Raw genomic sequence first — 23,435 nt, 5'->3', positions numbered from 1 at the left:
TCTAGTTGAGCTACTCACTTATTCATGTTCCAGAAATAGTTGAGGATTTCTTCAAATATGCCTTAAAATATAGGTTGGTCTAAGTTAGGAAGCTCACATGAAATGCTGCCCGGGGAGAAGAGGAAAGACCAACAGCATGCTTTTTGGGTCCAAGAGGAATCGTTAACCACACTAAGCACACATTTGTGGCAGAAATTGGCCAGTTTATGAAATAGGATGGAGGAGGGTGGAAGGGGTAACAATAATAATAATAATATTTGCAGTATTTGTTAAGCATTTTCTATGTGCCAAGCACAGTACTATGTGTTGCCATAGATACAAAGTAATCAGGCCAGACTCTGTCCCACATGAGACCTAACAAAGCTAGAAAACACTGTACTATATGGCAGGGTAACAGCCAGCCTCTTAAGTAGAGCAGTGGGCTTTGAACCCTCCTAACAGGCTTGGTTGGGAGCTGGCAAGGGGTGATTACTATCTCAAGGGTTAGCATTAGTGAACATGCCCTGGGTTTATTATTATTAATAAATAATGATAGTACTATGTGTCAAGCACTGTTCTAAGCACTAGGGTAAATACAAGTTGACTTTGTTTTATTAGGTATGAAACCCAGAAGGCCAACAACTAGCAGGAAAAAATCTGAATGCAGTAAATTGAGAAGGGTGTATAAATGGTTGTGGGGAGTGAAGGCTGAAATGTACACTTCTGCAAATTCTTTGTGGGCTTCAGTAGGTTGTCTCAATAATTCTGAGTAAACTGAGACAACAATTCTTTTCATTTACAGAGGATGAAACTTTGGCACCATTTCAAATCTTTGCTGGAGGCAGAAGAACAGAACCCACCTATTCCTACCATCTTGTGCTCCAACCACCTTGCCCTCTGGTAACTGTGACATCATCAGTCCTTTCCTTGGATCCTTTAGCTTAGAGAAGCAGCAAGACATAATGGAAAGAGAACAGGCCTGGAAGTCAGAGGATCTGGGTTCTAATTCCGGCTCTGCCACTTGCCTGCTGTGTGACCTTGGGTCTCAGTTTCCTCATATGGAAAATGGTGATTCAAAACCTGTTTTCCCTTCCCTTTAGATTGTGATGCCCATGAGGGACAGAAAATGTATCCTCTCTGACTATTCTATATCTACCTCCCTGTTTAGTACAATGCTTGGCACATAGTAAGCACTTAACAAATACCAAAATTACTATCTTTTAAATTATTATTGTTATTATTACTGGTTGGCAGGAGGAAGACTAACTACAGCCACCCAAATTCTGAGCCAGGTCATACTGTTAAGGGCACTATGGATAGGGTAAACAGGTAGACACCTTGTTGAAGGAATACGAAATACCATATTTGCGTTGAAGAACTCTGGTGAAGAGGGTTTACTTAGAGTCATTTGGAAATTCTTCAAAGAAATGCCTGGAGCTTGTGAGCCAAATAAACTCACTTTTAATCCCCCAGTATATGGTAAAACTCTCCAGTAAGAAAAGCATTTTTCTTCATGTCTTATTGTTTTTAATCTTTTTTCAAATGTGGGTTTTTAGAAAAATCTTGCCCTCTTGCATGTCAGCCCCAGAGGAAAAAATAACCCAAGCAATTATAGGGGTATACAAAATCAAGTCAAAGGGTAATGTTTTTCCTTTCAAAGCCTTTCTAATTTTAATCGGGAACACATTCATTCCCTCTTCCACTAGTGATTGGGCACATTAAGGGGAGGCATTTCCTTTTAGTTCTGTTTTCCCAATTTTTAGAAAGCGGTCTCCCTAGCAAGCAAGCCTCCTTTATTAACCGAACATTTTCTTTGAAGCTTTCTAAAATACATCAGCAGTGCCAGCGCTTTTTATATTCTAAACCACTGGGAAGGATCTGCTTGCTTGTGGTTCAATCAGTGGTATTTACTGACCAGGAATTGAGTGTAGAGCACTGTACTAATCAATCGATCAATGGCACTTATCGAGCACTAACTGTGTAGAGCTCTGTACTATGCGCTTTGGGAGAGTACAATAGAGTTGGCAGACAAAACCTCTGCCCTAAATTCTGTAATGTCAGAGTTGTGTTCTTGAAGAGCCTCATTATATGGGAAAATTGAGATCCAATAGCTCCTGATTCAATGGGGACTACTGGGTCAGGATGCAGGAGGTGTAAAGCAATCACAAAACTAAACATTTTTCAGACGAATTCCTATATTGTTATGTCTACCAGTGGTAGAATTTCCTCCTCAGGGCTTTACCTGAATAGTCTCTAATCATACCCAACTTGCATCTTCCTAAGGCCATCTCATTCCATCCATGCCACCTAAAACCTACTGTTATGACCCCCTGTAGCACTTACATACATATCTTCTATACTCTTACTACTCCCCCATCTGTAATTTATTTCAGTATCTCTCTTTCCCCAGCTAGACTGCAGGCACCTTGAAGGCAGGGACCAGGGCTTCTAAATACTTTTGCTCTCTCCCAATCCTGATAAAGGATTTTTGATGTTTTCTATGAGAGATGGAATTAATAATAATATCTAGGAGCAGTGGTAGATACAAACTAATCAGTCCCTGTCCTACATGGGCCTCATGGTCTTCATCTCCACTTCACAGATGAGGTAACTGAGGCACAGAGAAGTGGCTTGCCCAAGGTCACAGAGCAGACAAGGGGTACAGCTGGGATTAGAACCCCGGTCCTTCTGACTCCAAGCCCCATGCCATATCCACAAAGCAACACTGCCTGCTTGCTGCTGTCCTGTTTCCTGGCCCTTAGTCTGAATCCAAAGATGGTTTCCCTTCCCTTTTACAACCACATCCCCTACTGCTGAACCCCTCATTTCTCTCTCTGATGAGAACTCACTGATAAACCAAATATGAATACAAATGCAACTTTACACAGGTCTTCATGTTAGCCAGTGTGCCCGAGGCATGGGCCCTGTGCTTTAACAGAAGCTGTCCACTTTACTGGGCTAAGACAGTGGAAGGCCTTGGAAGGTGAAGAAACAATGGGGTGGGGGGGGGGGGGGGAGAGAGAGAGAGAGATTGAGAAAGAGAGAGATATTGAGAAAGACACAGAAAAAGAGGGGGAGAGAGCGAGAGAAAGAGAGAGGAAGACTAGAGGAGATGTGGCTCCCCCAGCTTTCTTCCTTTCTTCCTCCTGCAGTTAAGTCACGTGTCTGGGGGAGGTTGTATCTTACAGACCACTGCGACCATTCCCTCTGCAGAAGGGGGGGAATTACCTCGGGATATGAAGGACTCTCATTAAATGCATCATTTATCTTTCCAGCCACAACTTTCCTTCAGAAAAGCACTAGATTTTCCTTAAATGAGTCTGTTCCACGCTGTTGGAAGTTGTTGTGGACCCTTAAAACTGTTCTGAAAATATATGCATTATTATGAAAGGAAGGTTAGTGAGGCTAATTTGGAGCCATTAGATTGGAATACTTGGAAATTTTCTTTTCATAAAACACTGACAGAGTGTGCTCTTCACAGGTAGTTGTGTATATTCCCCATTCCTTTACTGGTTCTAATGGGACCTATCAGTGATTGATTTTATAATGTTTTATAATTAGTTTTATTGGGTGACTTAATTTTTCATAAAATGTAGTGAGCGATAATGTTTTACAACCTAAAATACTGGGTTAAATTTCAAAATTTCAAAGAAGCAGCATGACCTAGTGGATAGAGCACAGGCCTGAGAGTCAGAAGGACTTGGGTTCTAAACCTGATCCACCATTTGTCTGCTGTGTGGCCTTGGGCAAGTCACTTCACTTCTCTGTGCCTCAGCTACCCCATCCTTATAATGGGGATTAAGATTGTGAGCCCTTTGTGGGCCAGGGACTATCTCTTACCTGATTACCTTCTATCTACCTAGCACTTAGATCAATGCCAGGTACACAGTAAAAGCTTAACAAATACAATAAAAAACAGCTTTCCCTCTGTGTACACATCTTAAAAGGTCCGGAAAAAATATTTTAATCCCCCAAAGTGCCAAACTAGTAAACTGGAATAATTTTGAGCAGAAAATTCAAAAAAAGTTTTTTGACAAAAGATTATCAATCAAAAAAATGCACGGACAGTGCTTTCCAGAGAATAATTACCTAAGGAATCTGGGAGCAGCTTGTTCTGATGCTTAAACTAATGTGTACATGAACTGGAATGCAACGTGTTTCCACATTCTAATTACACTAGAAAGAATGTCCTGCTTCCATTATTCATTTGCTCTGGCTGCACTTATCTCAGGAAGTCTTGCAGAATGTTGAACACCCTCCTCTCCACAGGAAGTCACCTGGTATATACACCAGTTCAAGTCATTAGAATCAAATCCAGACATAAAGAAACCCGAATTCCACCATTTTAGCATCTCCAGCAGAGATAAAAGAAAAGCCTCCTTTCCTAATCCGTGGCAGACTCAATGGTTTCCCCTTTCAAACTACAAACACAAATATATGGAAAGTTACTCTCAGCACTTTGTTTTCTAAGGAAGGACAAATGATACAATAGGCTATGTCCTTACAACTAAATAATAATGATAGTGAAATTTGTTAAGCACTTACTATATGCCAGACATTATACTAAGCACTGGGGTGGATCAGGTTGGACACAGTCCGTGTTCTGCATGGGGTTCACAGTCTTCATCCCCATTGTACAGATGAGGGAACTGAGGCACAGATAAATTAAGTGACTTGCCCAAGGCCACACAGCAGACAAGTGGTGGAGTTGGGATTCAAATCTATGACCTTCTGAATCCCAGGCCTGTGTGCTAACCACTGTGCCACGCTGCTAATGATACAATAGCCTAAAATGTGATTTGTTAACTTGATTGTGCTTTACACACTTCCCAGAGGCTGAAACTAAATCAATCAATTAGTTTAGGAGCACCTGAGTACAGAGAAGTGCTCCAAGCACATGAGAGTGTACCAGAAAAAGAAGACATAATCCCTGTCCACATGGAGCTTGCAATCGAATGGGGGAAATATCTACTAAAATAAACTTCAAGTAAGAGAAAGCAATAGAGCATAAGGGAATATACACCAGTGTAATGGTCAGAGGTGGGTACCAAGTGCTCAGGTGATGAGGAATTGCTCAGTGGGATTCGAGGGAAGGGAGATATTGGGTGGGGGAGATGAGACATTAATTAGGGAAAATGTGTAGATTTATGATCTCATAAGGGCCTTGAAGATGGAGAGAGTAGGAGCCCGTTGGAATTGAAGGGGGAGTTTCAGGCAGAAGGAAGGATGTGAGCAAGAGGTAGATGTTGGAGAAAAGAGGATGAAACACAGTGGCATGAGAGGAACTAACAGGTTGAACAGGGTTGTAATGGGAGAAGAGACGGGGAAGTGATGGGGAAAGAGGTGACTGAGAGCCTCAAAGTTGTTGGTCGGGGTGGGAGGCGGAGGAGGAGCCTGTGAAGGAGACTGAGAATGAGTGGTCAGAAGACTAGCAGAAGAACCAGGAGAGGACAGTGTCAGTGAAGAACTTCTCCCTTTCCAGAAGAGGATGGTTCACATTGCCGAGGGCAGTGGAATGTCACATTTCAATTTTATGTATTTGAAAATCGAATCAATCAATTGTATTTATTGAATATTTACTGTGTGTAAAACACTGTACTAAGCGGTTGGGAAAGTACTATTTGACAATAAACAGACACATTTCCTGCCCACAACGAGCTTAAAGTTCCCCTCCCCACAGAACCTGTATATATGTATATACGTTTGTACATATTTATTACTCTATTTTATTTGTACATATTTATTCTACTTATTTTATTTTGTTAATATGTTTTGTTTTGTTCTCTGTCTCCCCCTTCTAGACTGTGAGCCTGTTGTTGGGTAGGGACTGTCTCTATATGTTGCCAACTTGTACTTCCCAAGCGCTTGGTACAGTGCTCTGCACACAGTAAGCGCTCAATAAATACGAGTGAATGAATGAATACGATTGAATGAATGAATGAAATACTGAAACGAGCTTACAGTCTAGAGACGAGCTTACAGTCTACAGAAAATAAATCTGCTGTCACTAAAAACAGGAGATTTTCAAGAATTCACCAGTTTAAACTTTCCCTTGAGTTCCGTATTCTGTGCTTTGAATTTTGCCTGTATGCATTACTATAAAGAATCATTTAGAAAACAATTTGATGATTCTGACCTAATGCTTATGAGCCAAATATCATAACTCCAAAATGTCACTCTCTTCATCAAATTGGCCAAGAAATCTGGACAAAACTCATCAGACCTGGTGATCTCCCGAATAAGCTCATAACTGGATAAATGAGGAAAAAAAGCCCAAACCCCAAAACAGGAGTCTGAGTAGTATTAGTGGTAATAGTTTTATTCTATTGAAAACCCTAATCCTTCCTTCTTTTCTACAAATTGATTTGCCCCTGAAACACGGAGGGGATGACACAAAAAAGGAAAAGCGTGAACTCTGAAGCCAAGAAATGAAAAACGTAGATATTGGTGTAGAGCAAATGACAGTTGTTCTCCCACTCCCAGAGGTTGAAGTACGAATTAAAGTCAGAGTGAGATTAGCAAAATAATCAGAACGTACTATCTTACTGACTCTGATAACCAAAATGGGCTCAGGTAATTTTTTTCCCAAAATTCAAATAGGAGCTACACACTTAAAATATTCAAACAATCTATGTGGGATACCCAAGGCACCACAACACATAAAAGGGTAACATTTTCCATTTCTCACCTTGACACAGGCACATAAAAGTCATTCCAATTTGAAAATAATGGAAGCCGTTAGTTTATTTCTCATTCAATTTTTCTGATTCATCTGCTTCTATTTATTCAGAAACATTTTCCTTCGTGACATTCTTTAGCTCATGGTTTGCCGAGGCTGCATCTCAGCAAATAAAAGTTTTACTTTTCTACACTTCCTCAGGCTTAGCAGGGCATTGGACTCTGGCCTCCAGGTTTTCTTCAAGATATGCTTGCTATCACTAAATTTAAATGGCTCTTCGAGTCAGCCTGACAACAATAATCTCACATATTGTCAAGGTGAAAGGCTATGAGAACATAGAGCCAGAGTTGTAAAAGGACTGCTAAAAAGTTTCAAAGAATTGCAGTTTTTGGAGCAGACTGTGTTGAATTCTGCTACGACTCATGCTCAAAAGACAAAACGGTAGCACAGCAAGAGCACAACAGTGTGATGGTAAATATGGCACTGAAGAAATACCCACAGGTTAAAGGTTATGGGGAATCCCTTAACCCTATGACCTGGAAAGAATTTGTATTGGTCATGACGCTCCCTGAAGTCCAGGGCAAGCCAGGGCAGTCAAAGCCAATAATAATAATACCAATAATTGTGGTATTTGTTAAGCACTTACTCTGTGCCAAGCACTGTGCTAAGGGGAGGGGGAGATGCAGAATACTCAGACCTGTCACCATCGCTATCCCATTTGGGTCTCTCAGTCTAAAAGGTGAGAGCAAGTATTGCATCCCCATTTTACAGATGAGGAAACTAAGGCAAAGAGGAGCTGAATGGGTTGTCCCGGGGTCACACAGCAGTCGCATGGGGGGACCCTCTAGACTAAAAACTCCTTATGGGCGGGGATCATGTCTACCAACTCGATTCTGTATCATACTCTAAGTACAGTGCTCTACACACAGTTAGTGCTCAAAAAATACCATTGATTAATTGACTGGAGCCAAGATTAGAACCTTGCTCCCAGTCCCGCGACCTGCCCGCACGGCCACACTGCTTCTCAGTCAGCTCATCCCAAGAGAATAACTAGAACCGCCAATGTCACTGCTTTGTCACATTCTCAAACTTTACATAATCAGTTATCTGGAGCATCCCAACTATTCTTCTCTAATGAGGAGCCTCTTGCCGGATCCCGGGTTAATTGAAGAAACATTCTCTCCTTTACTAAACTTTATAATCTCTGGTCTCTTTCAAAATGCCAAGTCACTCGCTCAATCAGTAGTGCAGGGATCATGACTACCAACTCCACTGTACTGTACTTTCCCACCCACTTGTACACTTAGTACAGTACTCTACATCAGGTAAGTACTCAGTAAGGACAACTGATTGATTGATTGAATGATTGAGGGATTACTGTGTAAGGGGCAAGACATCAAGACATGAATGAAGTAGCAGATGAGGCTTGCTTCTCATTTTCCTTTTACTCCTTCACTTCCATCTTCCTCTTCCTTTTCTCCATGGCAGCTGCTGCCATGGGGGTTTCTGGAGCAGGAGAAATGCCTGCAGTGCAGCCAACCCAGAAACTCACAGGAAACAGCTCCTTTCTTCTTTCTTTTCCCCCCCTTCATTTAGAACTTACTTTTTTTACACCCTATTAAGCAATGAGGGATCAATAGATCAAGCAACCAACAGATGACATTTATTGAGTGATTACTGTGTACACAGCGTTGTATTTACTGCTTGGGAAAGTATAATATAATAGAGCAGTTAAACATGATGCCTGCTTACAAGGAGTTTACAGTCCAGTAGGGGAGACACATATTAAGATAAATTATTGATAGGTGAACGGGACAGTATAAGGATCTGTACAGCTGTGAGCTCCTGAGCAAGAAAGTCTACAGGGAAAATAGACATTACAATAGTGTTCAGATAGGGGAAATAATTAGAGCATAAGGATATGGTGGTGTTGTCTACAGTGCTAGGAAAGTCAGGGGGAGGGCAGGGTTTGGGTGGGAAGATGAGGATTTATGTTTTAATTCAATTTCGTGTGTGTAATTTGTATGATGGGCTCTTTGCACACCTCCTATTCGAAAGTTTCATTGTAATTTTTTGGCTCTTCTGCACCAAAGTTTTCAGATCATTGATGTAGATGATCTGGGAGGAAAACATACCAAATAATCAGCAGCATCAAGATAAACAGGAGTTCCTTCAAAGGAATAGCTCGGTAACAAACACCTGCTGTGTATGAAAGAGCCTATTCAGGTATTTCTAACAGAGTTGGGATAGTTCTCTAAAAAGACTGATTCCCCAGAATTAAGACTACAGGTTTCTGAAGGATTGGGAGAAAAAAAAGTTCTTTTCATGTTCCTTAATGCACAAAGACAAAACGGCGGTACAGTTCCTTTCACGTAAACAACTGGAACAATTAAAGACATTTTGCATAAAATATACTTACATTTCAGCTCAAGTTTGATGAAATCTGTATTCCCCAGATTCTCAAGAAACACTCCATCTGAGGCAGATGTTTTGAAATAGAAGGAGATGTCAGCACTTGTTTCCCCTTGGAAAGTGGAGAAGTATAGGTAGGATGATGGGGTATAGAATGAGGCAGCATTCCAGTAATTCTCTGTAGGAGGAAAGGAAAGTCCTTACTTCAATTTAAGTTTGGAAAGCAGAAGCAACCTAAATAGTGCACAATCCTGGGGACTCTATAGGAATCCCCAGTTTTGCCTCATCTTTCCTTAGCAGTCTATTTGTTGCTGAATTGTACTTTCCAAGTGCTTAGTACAGTGCACTGCACACAGTAAGCGCTCAATAAATACGACTGAATGAATGAATTAACGAATAACAACAATTCCCCTCAAGGAAACCCAGCTTTGTTTTCTAAAAAGGATTATTTGACATTATCAGACACGAGGTGATCTATTTTCAAATCACTTTCCTAAGGAAAAGCTTTTTTCTTCAAAATCACATTTCCGGGTTCATTTGATACTATAACTATGGAATGAAATTCTTAGAAGTGATTTTAATCAATATTCAAATCTTCAAATATATGAAATCCAAACTTTGTGTTATACAGCGACTGATTTGTAGACTGCTACATTCTCATTTATGCTTTATATAGGTATCTGCAATACACATTTTTTTCTAAATTTAAGACTGATTTTTGTACAAGCATGATGCAAAATGAAAATGTTATTATCTTAGGTTTGTTCATCATAGGCTCGTAAAGTACATAACTGCATGAATAATAGAAATACAGAATTGAACAGCTGAGATTCCCTGATTTCACAGGAGTTCCCTCAAATAGAGATTATCTTTTGTCATATTCTCAACCCAGCAGATCACCCAGCCAAGCTCTGAAAATCTGTAAATCTACTGTTGGAATACTGGAGTATTTGTTTTTGTAAAACAAAAAACACTGAATTGAAAATGAATATATATATATATATATCTCAAATATGCACATTACATATATATGCACATATACATATATATATATATATATACATACACACACAATAATAATAATAATAATTGTGGTATTTGTCAAGTACTTACTATGTGCCAGGCACAGTACTAAACTCTGGGGAAGATACACTGTGGGTAGGACACATTCTCTGCCCACACTGGGCCCAAAGTCTTAATCCCCATTTTAGAGACGAGGTAACTGAGGCACAGGGAAGGTAAGTGATGAACCCACGGAAGACAAGTGGCAGAACCGGCATTAGAACCCAGGTCCTTCTGACACGCAGGTCCATGCCAGGTCCAATAGGCCATGCTGCTTCCCTGAAATATAGTTGAAATATATATATATATATATATATAAAGTAGCTATATTCACTAGAGAAAATGATTCGATCCTTAAATGAGGAAGGATCAAAATCCAATATTCTGGACAGAGACTGCCAAAAGAGCAAACGGATTAATGAAGAAGCATGTTTTAGTAAAAAGGCCACAAATTTAATCCTGGCATTTGAATGGACACCATTGGTCATATCAGTCTGGCCTAGAATTATTCATTCACTCTCCCAGAGCAATGCTGAATACCAGGCGAAAGGGGGAAAAATGGTGAATTCATTTATTTAATGACTTCGGCACCCCTTGGGAACTATTTTGGAGACTGATACATTTTTTAGCTTTTATTTGCTTGGCTGAGTTACATAATATCATAGCTGATGCTCAGTAACTTTCGGGTTCTTGGAACATCCGTAGGATTGCTACATGTCAATTCAATACATTGTTAATGTGGCTAGTAGAGCAATGGGGTTTAAATGCACCCATTTCAACATTTCATAATTTGATCAGCTTCCTAGAGGCCAGGGAAATTAAAGCTGAACAATCATAAACTGGAGTAGGATTCTGATTCAGCCAGTCCTAGGGATGTTTTCCCATCCCTTACTGAATGTCTCCACCAGAATAAAATTGGGTGCCTCCAAAAAGCAGCTGAAATTTGAAACTTCCTGGACTTTCGCGGCGTCACTGCATAACTATTACCAAGGTTAAATCAGTTCATTCTCCTCTCGGGATCTCCTTAAGATTTTCCGTGACATTTGGCCAGTGAGGCAGAAGGTTGGGATTGTGCAATAATCCCTAATTACCAATGGAACCCTGAGGGCAGCCTTTTCAGCAGTGGGATCCACAGGCATTAACCTAAGTGGATACTGATATGCAGTTACCAAATGTTTATAAAATTGCCTCCTTTACAAGCTTAGCTGACTACTGAACCTTGAGACTCGTCAAGGTTAGCTGGTTATTTTACTGCACAGAAGAGATGCTCCTCCTTCACTTCTCTGGGACTCCCATGAGCCCTTCTCCAGCCGGAAGGAACCAGGGGCAGCATGAGGCCGCCTCAACTTTTATTACTTTGCAAGGGCTCTTTCTGTCCGAATAGAATGCGATTGTGATGAAGGGAAGACATGTCTGTGTGGGAAGCACATTGTTTCAGTCATAGCCTGAGCAGTAAAACAAGATTCCTTCTTAATTTGCAGCCTTTCGGCAATGTAATTCTCGGATCATAGGCCTGACGGTATGATTAAAAATCCATGTCCCCCTGGCAGATATGTTTTTTAAAAAGTCTGCAGCCGACACAACCGAAAGTAAAATAAAGCCAACAGTCATTTTATATGCCCGTTATTGATCATTACTGGCCCAAAGACACAACCATCTGCAAAGCTGATCTGAAACAGAACACCGGCCACTTTGGGGATTACTTTCCACACACGTGAAACGTGACTAATAGGGTATAACAGCTGCCTACCCCCTGCAACCAACTGCTGTTTTTGGCCTAGTGATAATTTACTTGATTCTTTTCCAGATTTTGCCATTTGCCTTTCAAATATGTGACACAAAACATTAATATCTACATTTAAAAGTCACTCAACATTCTCAGAGCTTATGACCCTTGTGCCAGCTCTAATGGCAACCAAGTCACCAACTCGTATAGATGAGAGGGGTTGAACATCCTTTGTACTGTTCTCTTGAACAGTGCCTCTACCCATTGGCCTTTCTTTAGCTCTCATCCCTTCTGCTTCTTCTATTTTAGCATGATTGAAATTCATGCTCTGACACTATCAATTTCCCTTTTTACGTTCTGCCCCACTGAAATGGAGAATGGCAAAAACGGAACCGTAAAGACCTTGGTGCTTTTTGCCCTGCATAGCAATCACTGGGGAAATAATATGGGAGTGACAGGCGGCCCTTATGTATTACGACAGACCGGAAAAACCTCCAGGGCCCACATCTGTAGCAAAACATATTGTATATCAAAACCACTGTGAGGATAAAACCTAAGAAAAAGCACCCCGTTCCAGCAAAGGATGAATGTGTAAATCACAAACTGCTCCAGACTACAAGGTAATGGGCTGAGATTACCCATGCAAGTATGCTCTACAAATTAAATTGTTCCTTTCATTCCGGGAAAAAGAATACCCAGATCTGTTCACAGACACTGTAATTTCAGTACTGAAAACCACATCACATTCAACATGGCTTGGGTGAAAGATGGGCTCCAGTTTCTGGAAAGACAATGAATTGAAGCTCAACAGAACTGGGAAACCACTTCGACCCAAATGGCAAATTACAATGGCCTTTTTAACATAAGGAAGGCAGATGCAGACGGAATTCAATTGGGTTTTCATCAAGGTTTCCTGACCATCTTTAAACGTACTGTAAATACTAGGGAGGAAGCAAAAAAAACCCAATACAAATTCCATTAAAAAGTCCTACTGGTCTAAGAACATATTGACAATCTTGGTCAGTGGGGAAGTGAAGATAATTTCTGATGCCAAAGGATTAATGAATTAATTTTAAAGCACAGCAGAGGCAGACACTCAAGTATGAATGACTCAAAAACGAGTCAAGGATTAATTTTCCATTTAACGGCTATGACCTAACTTTGGCATTCAGAGCAAGGTAAGAGACGGTCGCATGCCCAGAATCAAATTTATTGAGGATATCTACTATTTTGAAGATGAATTTAGATTAAAACAAGAAAAGGTTTAAGGAGCTACAGTATGTAGTGAAGGGGGTTCAAATTTGATAGGGAATAAATGTGAAGCATAATCTGGTTTTTGCAAGCAGTTAGCCACTCTAGCTTCCCAGCCCCCAAAGCATGACAATTGAAAAACACACTGCATTCTGACCTTTTCCAAGTCCAAGGGTCTTCTGTAAAGGAACCAGGCCTTTAAAATTCAGATGTAGGAGTGAATGACATCTGAGGAAGTCAACCTAACATTTCACTTCCTTCTCAATGTATGGGAAGCTTATAGGGATTTATAGTCTTGGGAATGGAAGGTCACTTTTGTTCAGATGACCAGGAATACATTTCAAGTGCAGAAATACATTGGAGAAGTGAAACTTTAAGGCTGATTCCTCTCATTTGACTTTCTCTTCAACCATTTATCCCCACGCAAATTTAGGCATATATCTTCTCTTAGATTTCACCTCCTTGGGTAAAAACCAGGATGCTGTCAAGTCTCTCTTCTTCCAAGAATTCCCACCTGATACAATCGAGCACTTATTGAGGGCAGAGCACAGTACTAAGTGCTTGGGAAAGTACGCTATAATGGGGTTGGTAATAATAATGATGGCATTTGTTAAGCACTTACTATGTGGCAAAGCACTGTTCTAAGCGCTGGGTAGCCATGTCCCCTGCCCCCATAGAGGTTACAGTCTAAAGGAGATTACAGTCTTCAATGTCAGCTGTTGAACTTCACATCTACAGTTGTTTTTGTAGATTCTGGGAAGAATAGAGATAACAGCAATAATACTGAACCTCTTCTTTCTCCTCAGAAGCAAGAACAGGTTGTCGAAAGCCTTTTCTGACATGTCTTGCTCTGGCGTGCCTCCTCTGTTCCTATCAGCAGAATGGAGAAATTCCTGATCATCGGCTTGAAGGTATCAGGTTTCTTCCTTTCACTCATCAGTTCTCATCTCCCCAACAACCCATCTCACGCGCTAATCTCCACTATGTGTCATTCTTGACTTTCTCTCCTACAACCCCTTGTTCATGTCTTTCCTTCTAGCTACAATGCCAACTTCCTTCTTCTTCAAATTTGCCAGATCACAGCTCTTCCCATCTTCAAAACTCTTTCAAAATCTCTCTTCCTCCAAGGGGCACTTGCTGATCACTACTCTTCTCCCCAGGACAACAGAAGCAATGTGGCCGAGTGGAAAGAGTCTGGGCCTGGTATTCAGAGAACCTGGGTTCTAACCCGGCTCCGCCACTTACTTGCTATGCAGCATCGGTTTTCTCTGGGCTATATTTATAAGTTCATCGGTTTTCTTTTTTATGGTAAGTATACAGCACTTACTATGTGTCAAGCCCTCTTCTAAGCACTGGGCTAAATGAAAGTTAATCAGGTCAGACACAGTCCCTGTCCCACATGAGGCTCCCAGTTTAAGTAATCAATCAATAAGTGCTTAGTACAGTGTTCTGCACATAGTAAGTGTTCAATAAATGTAATTGAATGAATGGTATATATTAAGTGCTTACTCTGTGAAGAGCACTGTACCTAGAGCTTGGGAGAGTATAAAATAGCAGAGTTGGTAGACATGTTCCCTGCCCACAATGAGCTTACAGTCTAGAGAGGAGGAAGAATAGGTATTTAATCCCCATTTTGCGGATGAGGAAACTGAGGCATAGAGTGATTAAGTGATGTGCCCAAGATCATACAACGGGCAAGTTCGGTAAAGCTAACAAAATGAAATCTAGCTATTGGCTTCAGCAATAATATAACATCCCTACAGGTTCATTGTTCCTGTCTCTGTCTCCCCCTTTTAGACTGTGAGCCCACTGTTGGGTAGGGACTGTCTTTATATGTTGCCAACTTGTACTTCCCAAGCGCTTAGTACAGTGCTCTGCACATAGTAAGCGCTCAATAAATACGATTGATGATGATGATGATGATGTGCTTGTGCATCTCACTTGACCTAGTATTCTAATATCTTTTGGTTTGGGGGCCCAAAATAAGTATGTTTCTTGTAAGCATTTTCCCCATCCATTTCGAATTTTGCAAATTAGGCTCCTGATCACAGCAGTAATATATAAGCAGATAAATAAGACCTAAATGTCCCAATTTACATTGAAAAAAATGCTATGTTACAATCTAGCTTTTTGTTCTTCTTGGGGTGCAACACTGCAGAGATCTGACTATAAAAATTATTAGATTTTACAGGGATCAGGTCTACTAACTCTATTCTTCTCTCCAAAGGGCTTAAAACAGTGCTCTGCACTGAGCAAGCACTCAGTAAATACTGCTGATGGACTGTCTGATCATCAGATGACAATCTGGATTTCTGACATTTTTTCATGACTTGATCGTGACACTCCTCCTCCTTAGGAAACAAGTTAAGTTGTTAACTGCTGCTTCCTACCTCCCTATTATGGGCAGGGAACATGTCTACCAGTTCTATTGTATTGTGCTTTCCCAAGCACTTAGCACAGTGCTCTGCCCAAAGTAAGCGCTCAATAAATACCACTGATTCATTCCTATAAGTCTTTTCCAGGGAATCTTCCTTCAGGAACTGCTTCGTCACAAGACTTTTCTAAACTTCCTTTCCCTACTCCCAACCTGTATCCAACTGACTTATCCTTTCTGTCGGCAGCTAAACCCACTTTCCAACTTTATTGCCACCTGTGGAAGATGAAGGGTGGACCCAGATGCTAGATGACGATTTGTCAGCGGATGCATTGCACACTCAGAACACAAAGCTCTCTAAACTGGGATAAATCCAGAGCAGTTTGCTAGGAGCATGGCTGCCTCTCAGCTGACATTTCGGTATTCTAAACTTCTTGAGGGGGAAACACTGGAATAAATTCTTGTTCGTGGGAATGCCAGATCAGAGGCTTCACCATGCACAAGCATTTAAGGTTTGCCAAGGAATCGTGTCTCACTTCATATTTTTGTCTCGATGAGAGGGAACAGCTTGGCAAACCACAAAGAAGCTGAACTGGCTGTCAGCACGGCTCATTCAGCTTTGAATCCAAGGAGGCTTTTTTCCTCAGACTTCACGCTGAGGTGAGCCGATCCTTTCAACTGTCAGGAAAAACTAGAGTTTGTGTTTGGGAGATGGCACTGCAGCAGACAGGAATAGAAGATGCATATTTACTTGGAAGTTAACCTCGATTCGGCGGTTTCAAGCACTTATGTACATAGCCGTAATTTATTTTAATGTCTCCCTCCCCCTGTAGACTGTAAGCTCCTTGTGGGCAGGGAACCTTTCCACCTACTCTGTTTCCTTGTACTCTGCACATAGTAAGTGCTCAATAAATGCCACTGATTGATTCAGCTTGATTACTATTAAGTTCTAAATGTATTCAACTTTTATTTTCCCAACTTGTTTCACTTCAACAGCTGCTTTGTGGATGTCTCTGATAGGAAAGGAAATTGGGGTTGGAACCTCCATTTTTATGGTACTTGTTAAGCGCTTACTATATGCCAGGCAATGTAGTAAGCACTGGGGTAGGCACAAGCTAATCAGGTTGGATACAGCCCAACCCTCCTCTGATCGTTTCCTCAGGGAATGGGGGTGGGGTATGTATGACTGTCTTCCGCATTCAAATTCGGCACCGCTCATGGGGGGATCCCATTTGAGAGTGAGAGTGTTGCCAATAGGGGTACACACAAGAATCATCCCCCACCTTCTTTTGCCCTTTACTGTATCAGGTGATGACTTCCTGTTCAGACTCCAGGAATGCTGCCTCTCTCCAGTCAATCATGTTAAGAGTTTGGGGAAAGAGGAAAGAATGCTTCACTCCCAGCCCGCTTGTGATTTTGCCGGAGCAGTGATAACTTGCACTGAATCATCCCCATTCTACATGGTCTTTCCCTACCTAGTGGTTACACCCATTACAAGACGGCTGGCAGGGTTTGCAATGCCCTGACCCAGTCAGTGCAACATGACACCCATGTGGGTTGTACTTAGGGAGGTGTATCTTTTCTCGCTGACGGACATCACTGGAAACTAGAAAAAAAAAATCCAGAATAACCACCCATACTAAAAAAAACCCAAAAACCCAAATTTCCTACAAACAGAAGATACAGTCTCAGGTGAAATTAGTGGATTGACAGATGAGCTCTTTTTTGTGGCAATTTTAACCAATTTTCCAGCAGGGTGGCAGGCCCATTGTGGCCACTATGAGGTGCATCTTGGCAACCCTGGCAACACTCCTGCCTGTTCTTTCCCCTAACAAAGGCTCATTTGGGAGCATGTGCACAGAAACATTTGTGTTTGCTGGGAGTGGGAGGGATAGAGACGGAGTTGGAGAAGTTGACCAGCTCCCCTGCCCATGAGACCTGGGTTTCTACTACACCAAGCTTATAATGATAATAATAATAATAATAATGGTATTTGCTAAGCACTTACTATGTGTAAAGCACTGTTCTAAGCACTGGGATAGATACAAGTTAATCAGGTTGGACACCGTCCCTGTCTTGCACGAGGCATTCCAGGCCATAGGTAGGATGTGGGTGAGAGGGCGATGGCGAGATAGACGAGATAGGTATGGACTCTATGGGCACTGTCAAAAGTAACAGAATGCAGGTTTTATGATGGCCAAGATAAGACCAGGCTCTAAACAGAGAAAAAAACAACAATGCATTACCAAAAGCTGAAGAACTACTTTGCTTTTCTGGTAAGTCATAAGATAAAACAGATATCAACCAGATATCAACTTGGCCACCAGCTCAATTGGATCCTTAAAAATCTTTTTTTTCCCCCAAATTGGCCAAGACATCACAGGGTTGAGAATGGGAAGCTACTGACTCTGGGAATGCTGGTTGCAATTCTGGTATGTCAGCTGTACTTGTGTAAATGAGTTTTATACAGGTGAATAGGCCAGAAACTGCAATGTCACTCATTTCTTTATGGTAGTTGTTAAACATACTGTGTCAAGCACTGTTCTAAGCCCTGAGGTATAGACAAGTTGATCAGGTCAGACACTGTCCCTGTTCCACATGGGGCTACCAGTCTAAATAGGAGGGAGAACAGGTACTGAATCCCCATTTTGCAGTTGAGGAAATGGAGGCACAGAGAAGTTAAGTGACTTACCCAAGGTCACACAGCAGGCAAGTGGAGGAGCCAGGATTAGAAACCAGGTCCTCTTGCTCCAAGGCCCGGGCTTTATGCCCTAGGTCACACTGCTTCCCTGTCGTTCTTCATTTTCCTCTGCCCCCTCATTTCCTCCTATCCCTATCATGTCTAAGCACACCATTGATGATAAAATTCATTGTGTGTGTGTGTGCGTGCGTATGTGCATGTGATGTTGTTGCAAAGGCCTATGTGGGGACTATAGTCCCTTCACACTGTCCACTCATTGTGTTGTAAGATTTTGACAGTACGACAGTCACAGAGAAAGTTACTATCCTTCCCTGGGGCCTGGGCATTATTTTAATTTTGAACCTGGATCCAGATCTCCTATTCTCTCCTTCATCACTCATTCGTATTTACTGAGCACTTACTATGTGCAAAGCACTGAACTAAGCGCTTGGGAGAGTACAATAACAGACACATTCCCTGCCCACAGCGAGCTCACAGTCTGGATGGGGAGACAGATATTAATATACATAAATAACTAGATAAATAAATTACAGATATGGACATAAGTGCTGTGGGGCTGGGAGGGGGGATGAATGAAGGGTAAGGCAGAAGGGAGTGGGAGAAGAGGCGAGGAGGGCTTAGTGAGGGAATGCTTCTTGGAGGAGATGTGCCTTAAATATGGCTTTGAAATCGGGGAGAGTAATTGTCTATCTGATACGAAGAGGGAGGGCATTCCAGGTCAGAGGCAGGATGTGGGCGAGAGGTCGGCGACGAGATAGATGAGACAGAGGTACAGCGAGAAGATTAGCATTAGAGGAACGAAGAGTGCAGGCTAGGTTGTAGTAACAAAGCCTAATGATAATATACTTAATCCTTTTTTATTCTCTCCCTGCAGTAGAATACTGAAGACCTATCTTTCATAATATTGAATCTTTGCAACTATTAGATTTGTGTTTCCTTTAACGGGTGCAGTCCAATCATAGCCAAATAATAACTATGCTGATCTAAAAAAGAGTTACTTTGCTGCCCTTCTACAGAATCGCCTTTGGTTAAGCAAATTGTATAAAATGTTATTTTTCATTGAAAATCCATACAAAATGATTGCCCTTACAGTTAAAATTTCAGGTGCTGTTGGAACAATTAAGGAAACCTTAGAAAAATGCAATTGGAAATGATAATCCTCTTGTGCAATAAAGGAATTACAGATTCTCTGACTGGTATTTTGTCAACAATAAAAGACCTTTCACATTTTCTATTCTGCAGTTTTCTACATAAGGGATGATGTTAGAAAGGCTCTTCACGGAGACCTGCCCCTCCTCTCTCTCACTGTTTTTCAGGCTCTGCATAGTTTATCCTCTCTTTTGTGGGAAGTGTTAATGTTTCAGCATCTCTCAAGGACCACTCCAGCAAAGTGGAGCAGAAAAATTTCAAGGTCATGAGCAGACCAAAGACTGGCCATAAAATCCAAACCACTGGTAAACTCACCGCCTAGACTGCAAGCTAACTGTGGGCAATGATTGTCTTACCAACTCTGTTGTATTATCAGTCAATCATTTATTGAGCACTTATTGTGTGCAGAGCACTGTACTAAGCGCTTGGGAGAGTACAATAAAACAGACACATTCCCTGCCCAGACCTAGACTTGTTCTTTAGAATATATGTTTCTTGTGGGCAGGATAAGTGTCTATCAACTATGCTGGATTAAACCCTCCCAAGCATTTAGTACAGAGCTCTGCAGACAGTAAGAGCTCAATAAATATAATCATTGCTGATGATAATGATGATGGCACACAGACTGATCACTGGAGACAAGTTCAGTCTAATTCTTTACCATCATTCCATAATCCTAAAGCTTGCCAATATAGTTACGGCAGTCTTGCCAGCTGGCTCAGTCAATAAATCAATAGTATCTATTGAGCTCTTCCTAGGTGCAGACACGTAGACAAAAGAAGAAGTGACTTTATCATGCTGCCTCATGTGAAAGCCTTTCTCATCCCCTCTGGCCATGACCTTCCTCTGTCTCCAAAAGCAGGTGGGAGGGGGAAGAGAAAGAGGAAGGAATCCTTAGAAACATGAAAATGACCAGAGGACAATAATCCAACTCTTTGCAGATACCAAACCTGTATATCATGAGGAAAGCACTCTATTAACCATGCTTCCCAAATAGCCAGGGGTCATAGTCACTGCCTCTGGATATAGACAGTACTGAATAGAGAAAGTGTTTGCTATTCTCAAAATAAAAGATTGGCCCCAAAGGGGATCTATTATTTGCACTGGAAGACATGTCAGGTCGACAATATTTCATCAGAGGACCATCAGGAGACATGGAGTTCTGGTATTTAAGCACTTAGTATATGCTGACTACTGTACTAAGTGCTGGGGTAGATGCAAGATAATCAGGTTGGAGGACACAGTCTCTGGGCAACTTGGGGCTCACAGTCTAATGGAGAGGAAGAACTGGTATTTAATCCCCATTTTACAGGTGAGGAAACTGAAGCGCAGAGAAGTTAAACGACTTGTCCAAGGACACACAGCAAGCAAGTGGCAGAGCGGGGGTTGGAACCCTGATCCTCTGGCTCTCAGGCCTGTGCCCTTTCCAACATGGAGTATAATACTGGTCTCAGCCATGGAAAATAACCCCAGTGAAACTCTGAACACCAGGAGTGCCATGTCGGAAGGGGCTGAGGTATGTGAGCATTCAAGCAGTGAACATTTTTTAGGATTTTTTTTCCACACATTCCATCCACGTGACAAGACATTATTTTCTCTGGGGCAGTGTGCGACTAGGCTCGTTGTGACCAGGGAATGTGCCGGTATTGTTATCTTGTACTCTCCCAAGCTCTTAGTACAGTGCTCTGCACACAGTAAGCACTCAATAAATATGACTGACTGAATGAATTAATGAATGAACCTTAACTCACTGCTGAGGCCTCTGTTGTTCCTTGATTCAAGTCAGTAATAAGTACTAAATGACTCGGTTTCTCAGGTTTCTTTTGCTTCCCTGAAGGGTTGTAGCCCTCCTTTGCCTTAAATTACGGTGAAGATACCCAAATGAAAGTTCTCATTCTCTTCTGCACAGACCAGTGAATTAAATTCTAGGTAACAGACGATGTTATCACAGGCATTACAAATTCTGCCACTATTTGCCGGTCTATGTTTTTCTCTCAGACATTTTCTCAACAAACCCTAAGGCATGCTGGGTGAAACTCCTGTAGAATATGCCCTAAAGCATTTATAATTATTGGATTTATTGTAAACATTTATCATGTCGACTACAAATATAAAGGGGAAGAAAGAATTAGAACTATTATTTCAGGTTCCTCTTGATCTGGAAATATTTTTACCTACAGTACAGCTTGTCTTTGCCCGGGTGTGTGTTTTTGCCCATGTAACCACATAAACTTCCTCCCTGAATTTGCTTCTCATGCTTTGCCTTGTGAATCCTGTATAGATCAAGTTACCTAAGTCCTCATTTCATTACCGTGCTTTAATTTTCAAGATCAGGTACAAGCGTGTTACTCAAAGGGAGGAAATAGAGGGTTCCAGGAGAGTTTGAAGTGTTGACTTGGCCAAGGAGAAAGAAATACAGTTCAGATTTCAAGAAAGGTCACAGGCTACCCTTAAGCCAATGAAAGAGACCTTCTTCCACATATAACAGATGACATAGGGAAAACAGAGAGGGAGAGGGAAGTAGGGAGAGAGAAAAGGCCAGGGGAAGGGGAGAGGAGCTATAGGAAAAGAGAAGCAGCATGGTCTAGTAGATAGAGAGTGGCCCTGGGAGTCAGAAGGACCTGGGTTCTAATCCTGACTCCTACATGTACGTGCTTTGTGACCTTAGGAAGCTCACTTTACTTCTGCGTACCCCAGTTACCTCATATGCAAAATGGGGATTAAGACTGTGAGCCCAATATGGGGCAGGGACTGTGTAACTAACTCCAGTGCTTAGTACAGTTCCTGGCACATAAAAAGTGCTTAACAAATACCACAGTTATTACTCTTTTTAAGAGAGAGGGAGAGAAAAAAAAATTCCTACCATGATCACATATTGTTGTCTGGGTGGTGCCAGTGGGAACGGCAATTTTGCCCAACCTGGGAAAACTGTCCACTGGCCAGAGGGAGGAGCTTCCACTGAAGCAGCCTGAATGTCAGCTCCCCAAGCGTCACTGCAGGCTATCACTGGCCCAGCCATCGATCGTCACAGGAAACATCCTAGAACCTGCCAGCACGGCCCTGCCTTGTCATGGAGGTCATCATTGAATTGGCCATTAAATACTCCAACCAGAGAAGCCACAGTGTGGGGAATGGCAGTGGCACTACCCACGGCACTGGTCATAGCTTCCCCATTGAAGCTTTTAGGCAGCAGTTATTTTTATTCTTCCTATTATTATTATGGATAATGATAATAATGGTATTTGTTAAGCACCATGTGCCAGGCACTGTACTAAGAGTTGGGGTAGACACAAGGTGATTGAGTTAGATCCAGTCCCTATCCCACAGGGGGCTCATAGTCTTAATCTCCATTTTACAGATAAGGTAACTGAGAAGTGAAGTGACTTGTCTTCCAAAGGTCACACAGCAAAGTGGCAGAGCTAGGATTAGAACCCAGGAGCTTCTGACTCTTAAGTTTGGGCTCTAGCCACTAGCCCATGCTGCTTTCCAAGGCTGGCAGGTGCTCACCCGTCCCCTGGCTAGAGAAGGGGTCTAATGAGTCCCACCAGAGAATTTCCAAGGGGTGGATACAGAAACTAAGATTCATACCTTCCCACCTACAGAGGAACACGGGGCTCCTGGCCAAGTGAAGGTGCCTAGAAAGAAGTGACCTGTTCTTGGGGATGCTGCCCTGGTCGGGGTCACACCAATTCTAGTTTTCAGAGAATCAATCAATTAATCCATTTTATTTGAGTGTTTACTATGCACTGTGCTTGGGAGAGTTCAGTATAACAGAGTTAGTAAATACAATCCCTGGCCACCAGGAACTTGCAGTCTGGAGGGAATCTGCTGGAAGGCTAGGATTGGTCTCTAGAATGGTTATGCGGGCAGAGAACATGTCTACCAACTCTGCTGTATTGAACTCTCTCAAGCGCTCAGTACAGTGCTCTGCACACAGTAAGCACCCACTAAAAACCATTTACTGAATGAAGGGCATTCTATCGAATCCGGTGATGAGCGAGGAGCCAACTGCACACTGCAGAGAGGCAGGCCTCTCCGTGGCTCAGAAGCTGGGTGGTGCAGTCACTTTCACTGGTTCTCTGCCCCTTTCCTTTTTCTTTTT

At 41.9% G+C, this 23,435-nt stretch overlaps 1 protein-coding gene across 1 annotated transcript in view; it reads right to left on the bottom strand.

The window, feature by feature from the left end:
• The window catches only part of CNTNAP2 (contactin associated protein 2), a 1,198,489-nt gene that overhangs the window by 156,423 nt on the left and 1,018,631 nt on the right, over nt 1–23,435 (bottom strand). Inside the window, exon 16 of the mRNA XM_038760181.1 lies at nt 9,078–9,248. Within this exon, the coding sequence (XP_038616109.1) occupies nt 9,078–9,248 (171 nt within the window). The remainder of the gene's footprint in view (nt 1–9,077; nt 9,249–23,435) is intronic.

Source organism: Tachyglossus aculeatus, chromosome 18, assembly GCF_015852505.1.
Source record: "Tachyglossus aculeatus isolate mTacAcu1 chromosome 18, mTacAcu1.pri, whole genome shotgun sequence".
Classification (NCBI taxonomy): Eukaryota; Metazoa; Chordata; class Mammalia; order Monotremata; family Tachyglossidae; genus Tachyglossus; species Tachyglossus aculeatus.
This window is presented reverse-complemented; position numbering and strand designations above follow the sequence as displayed.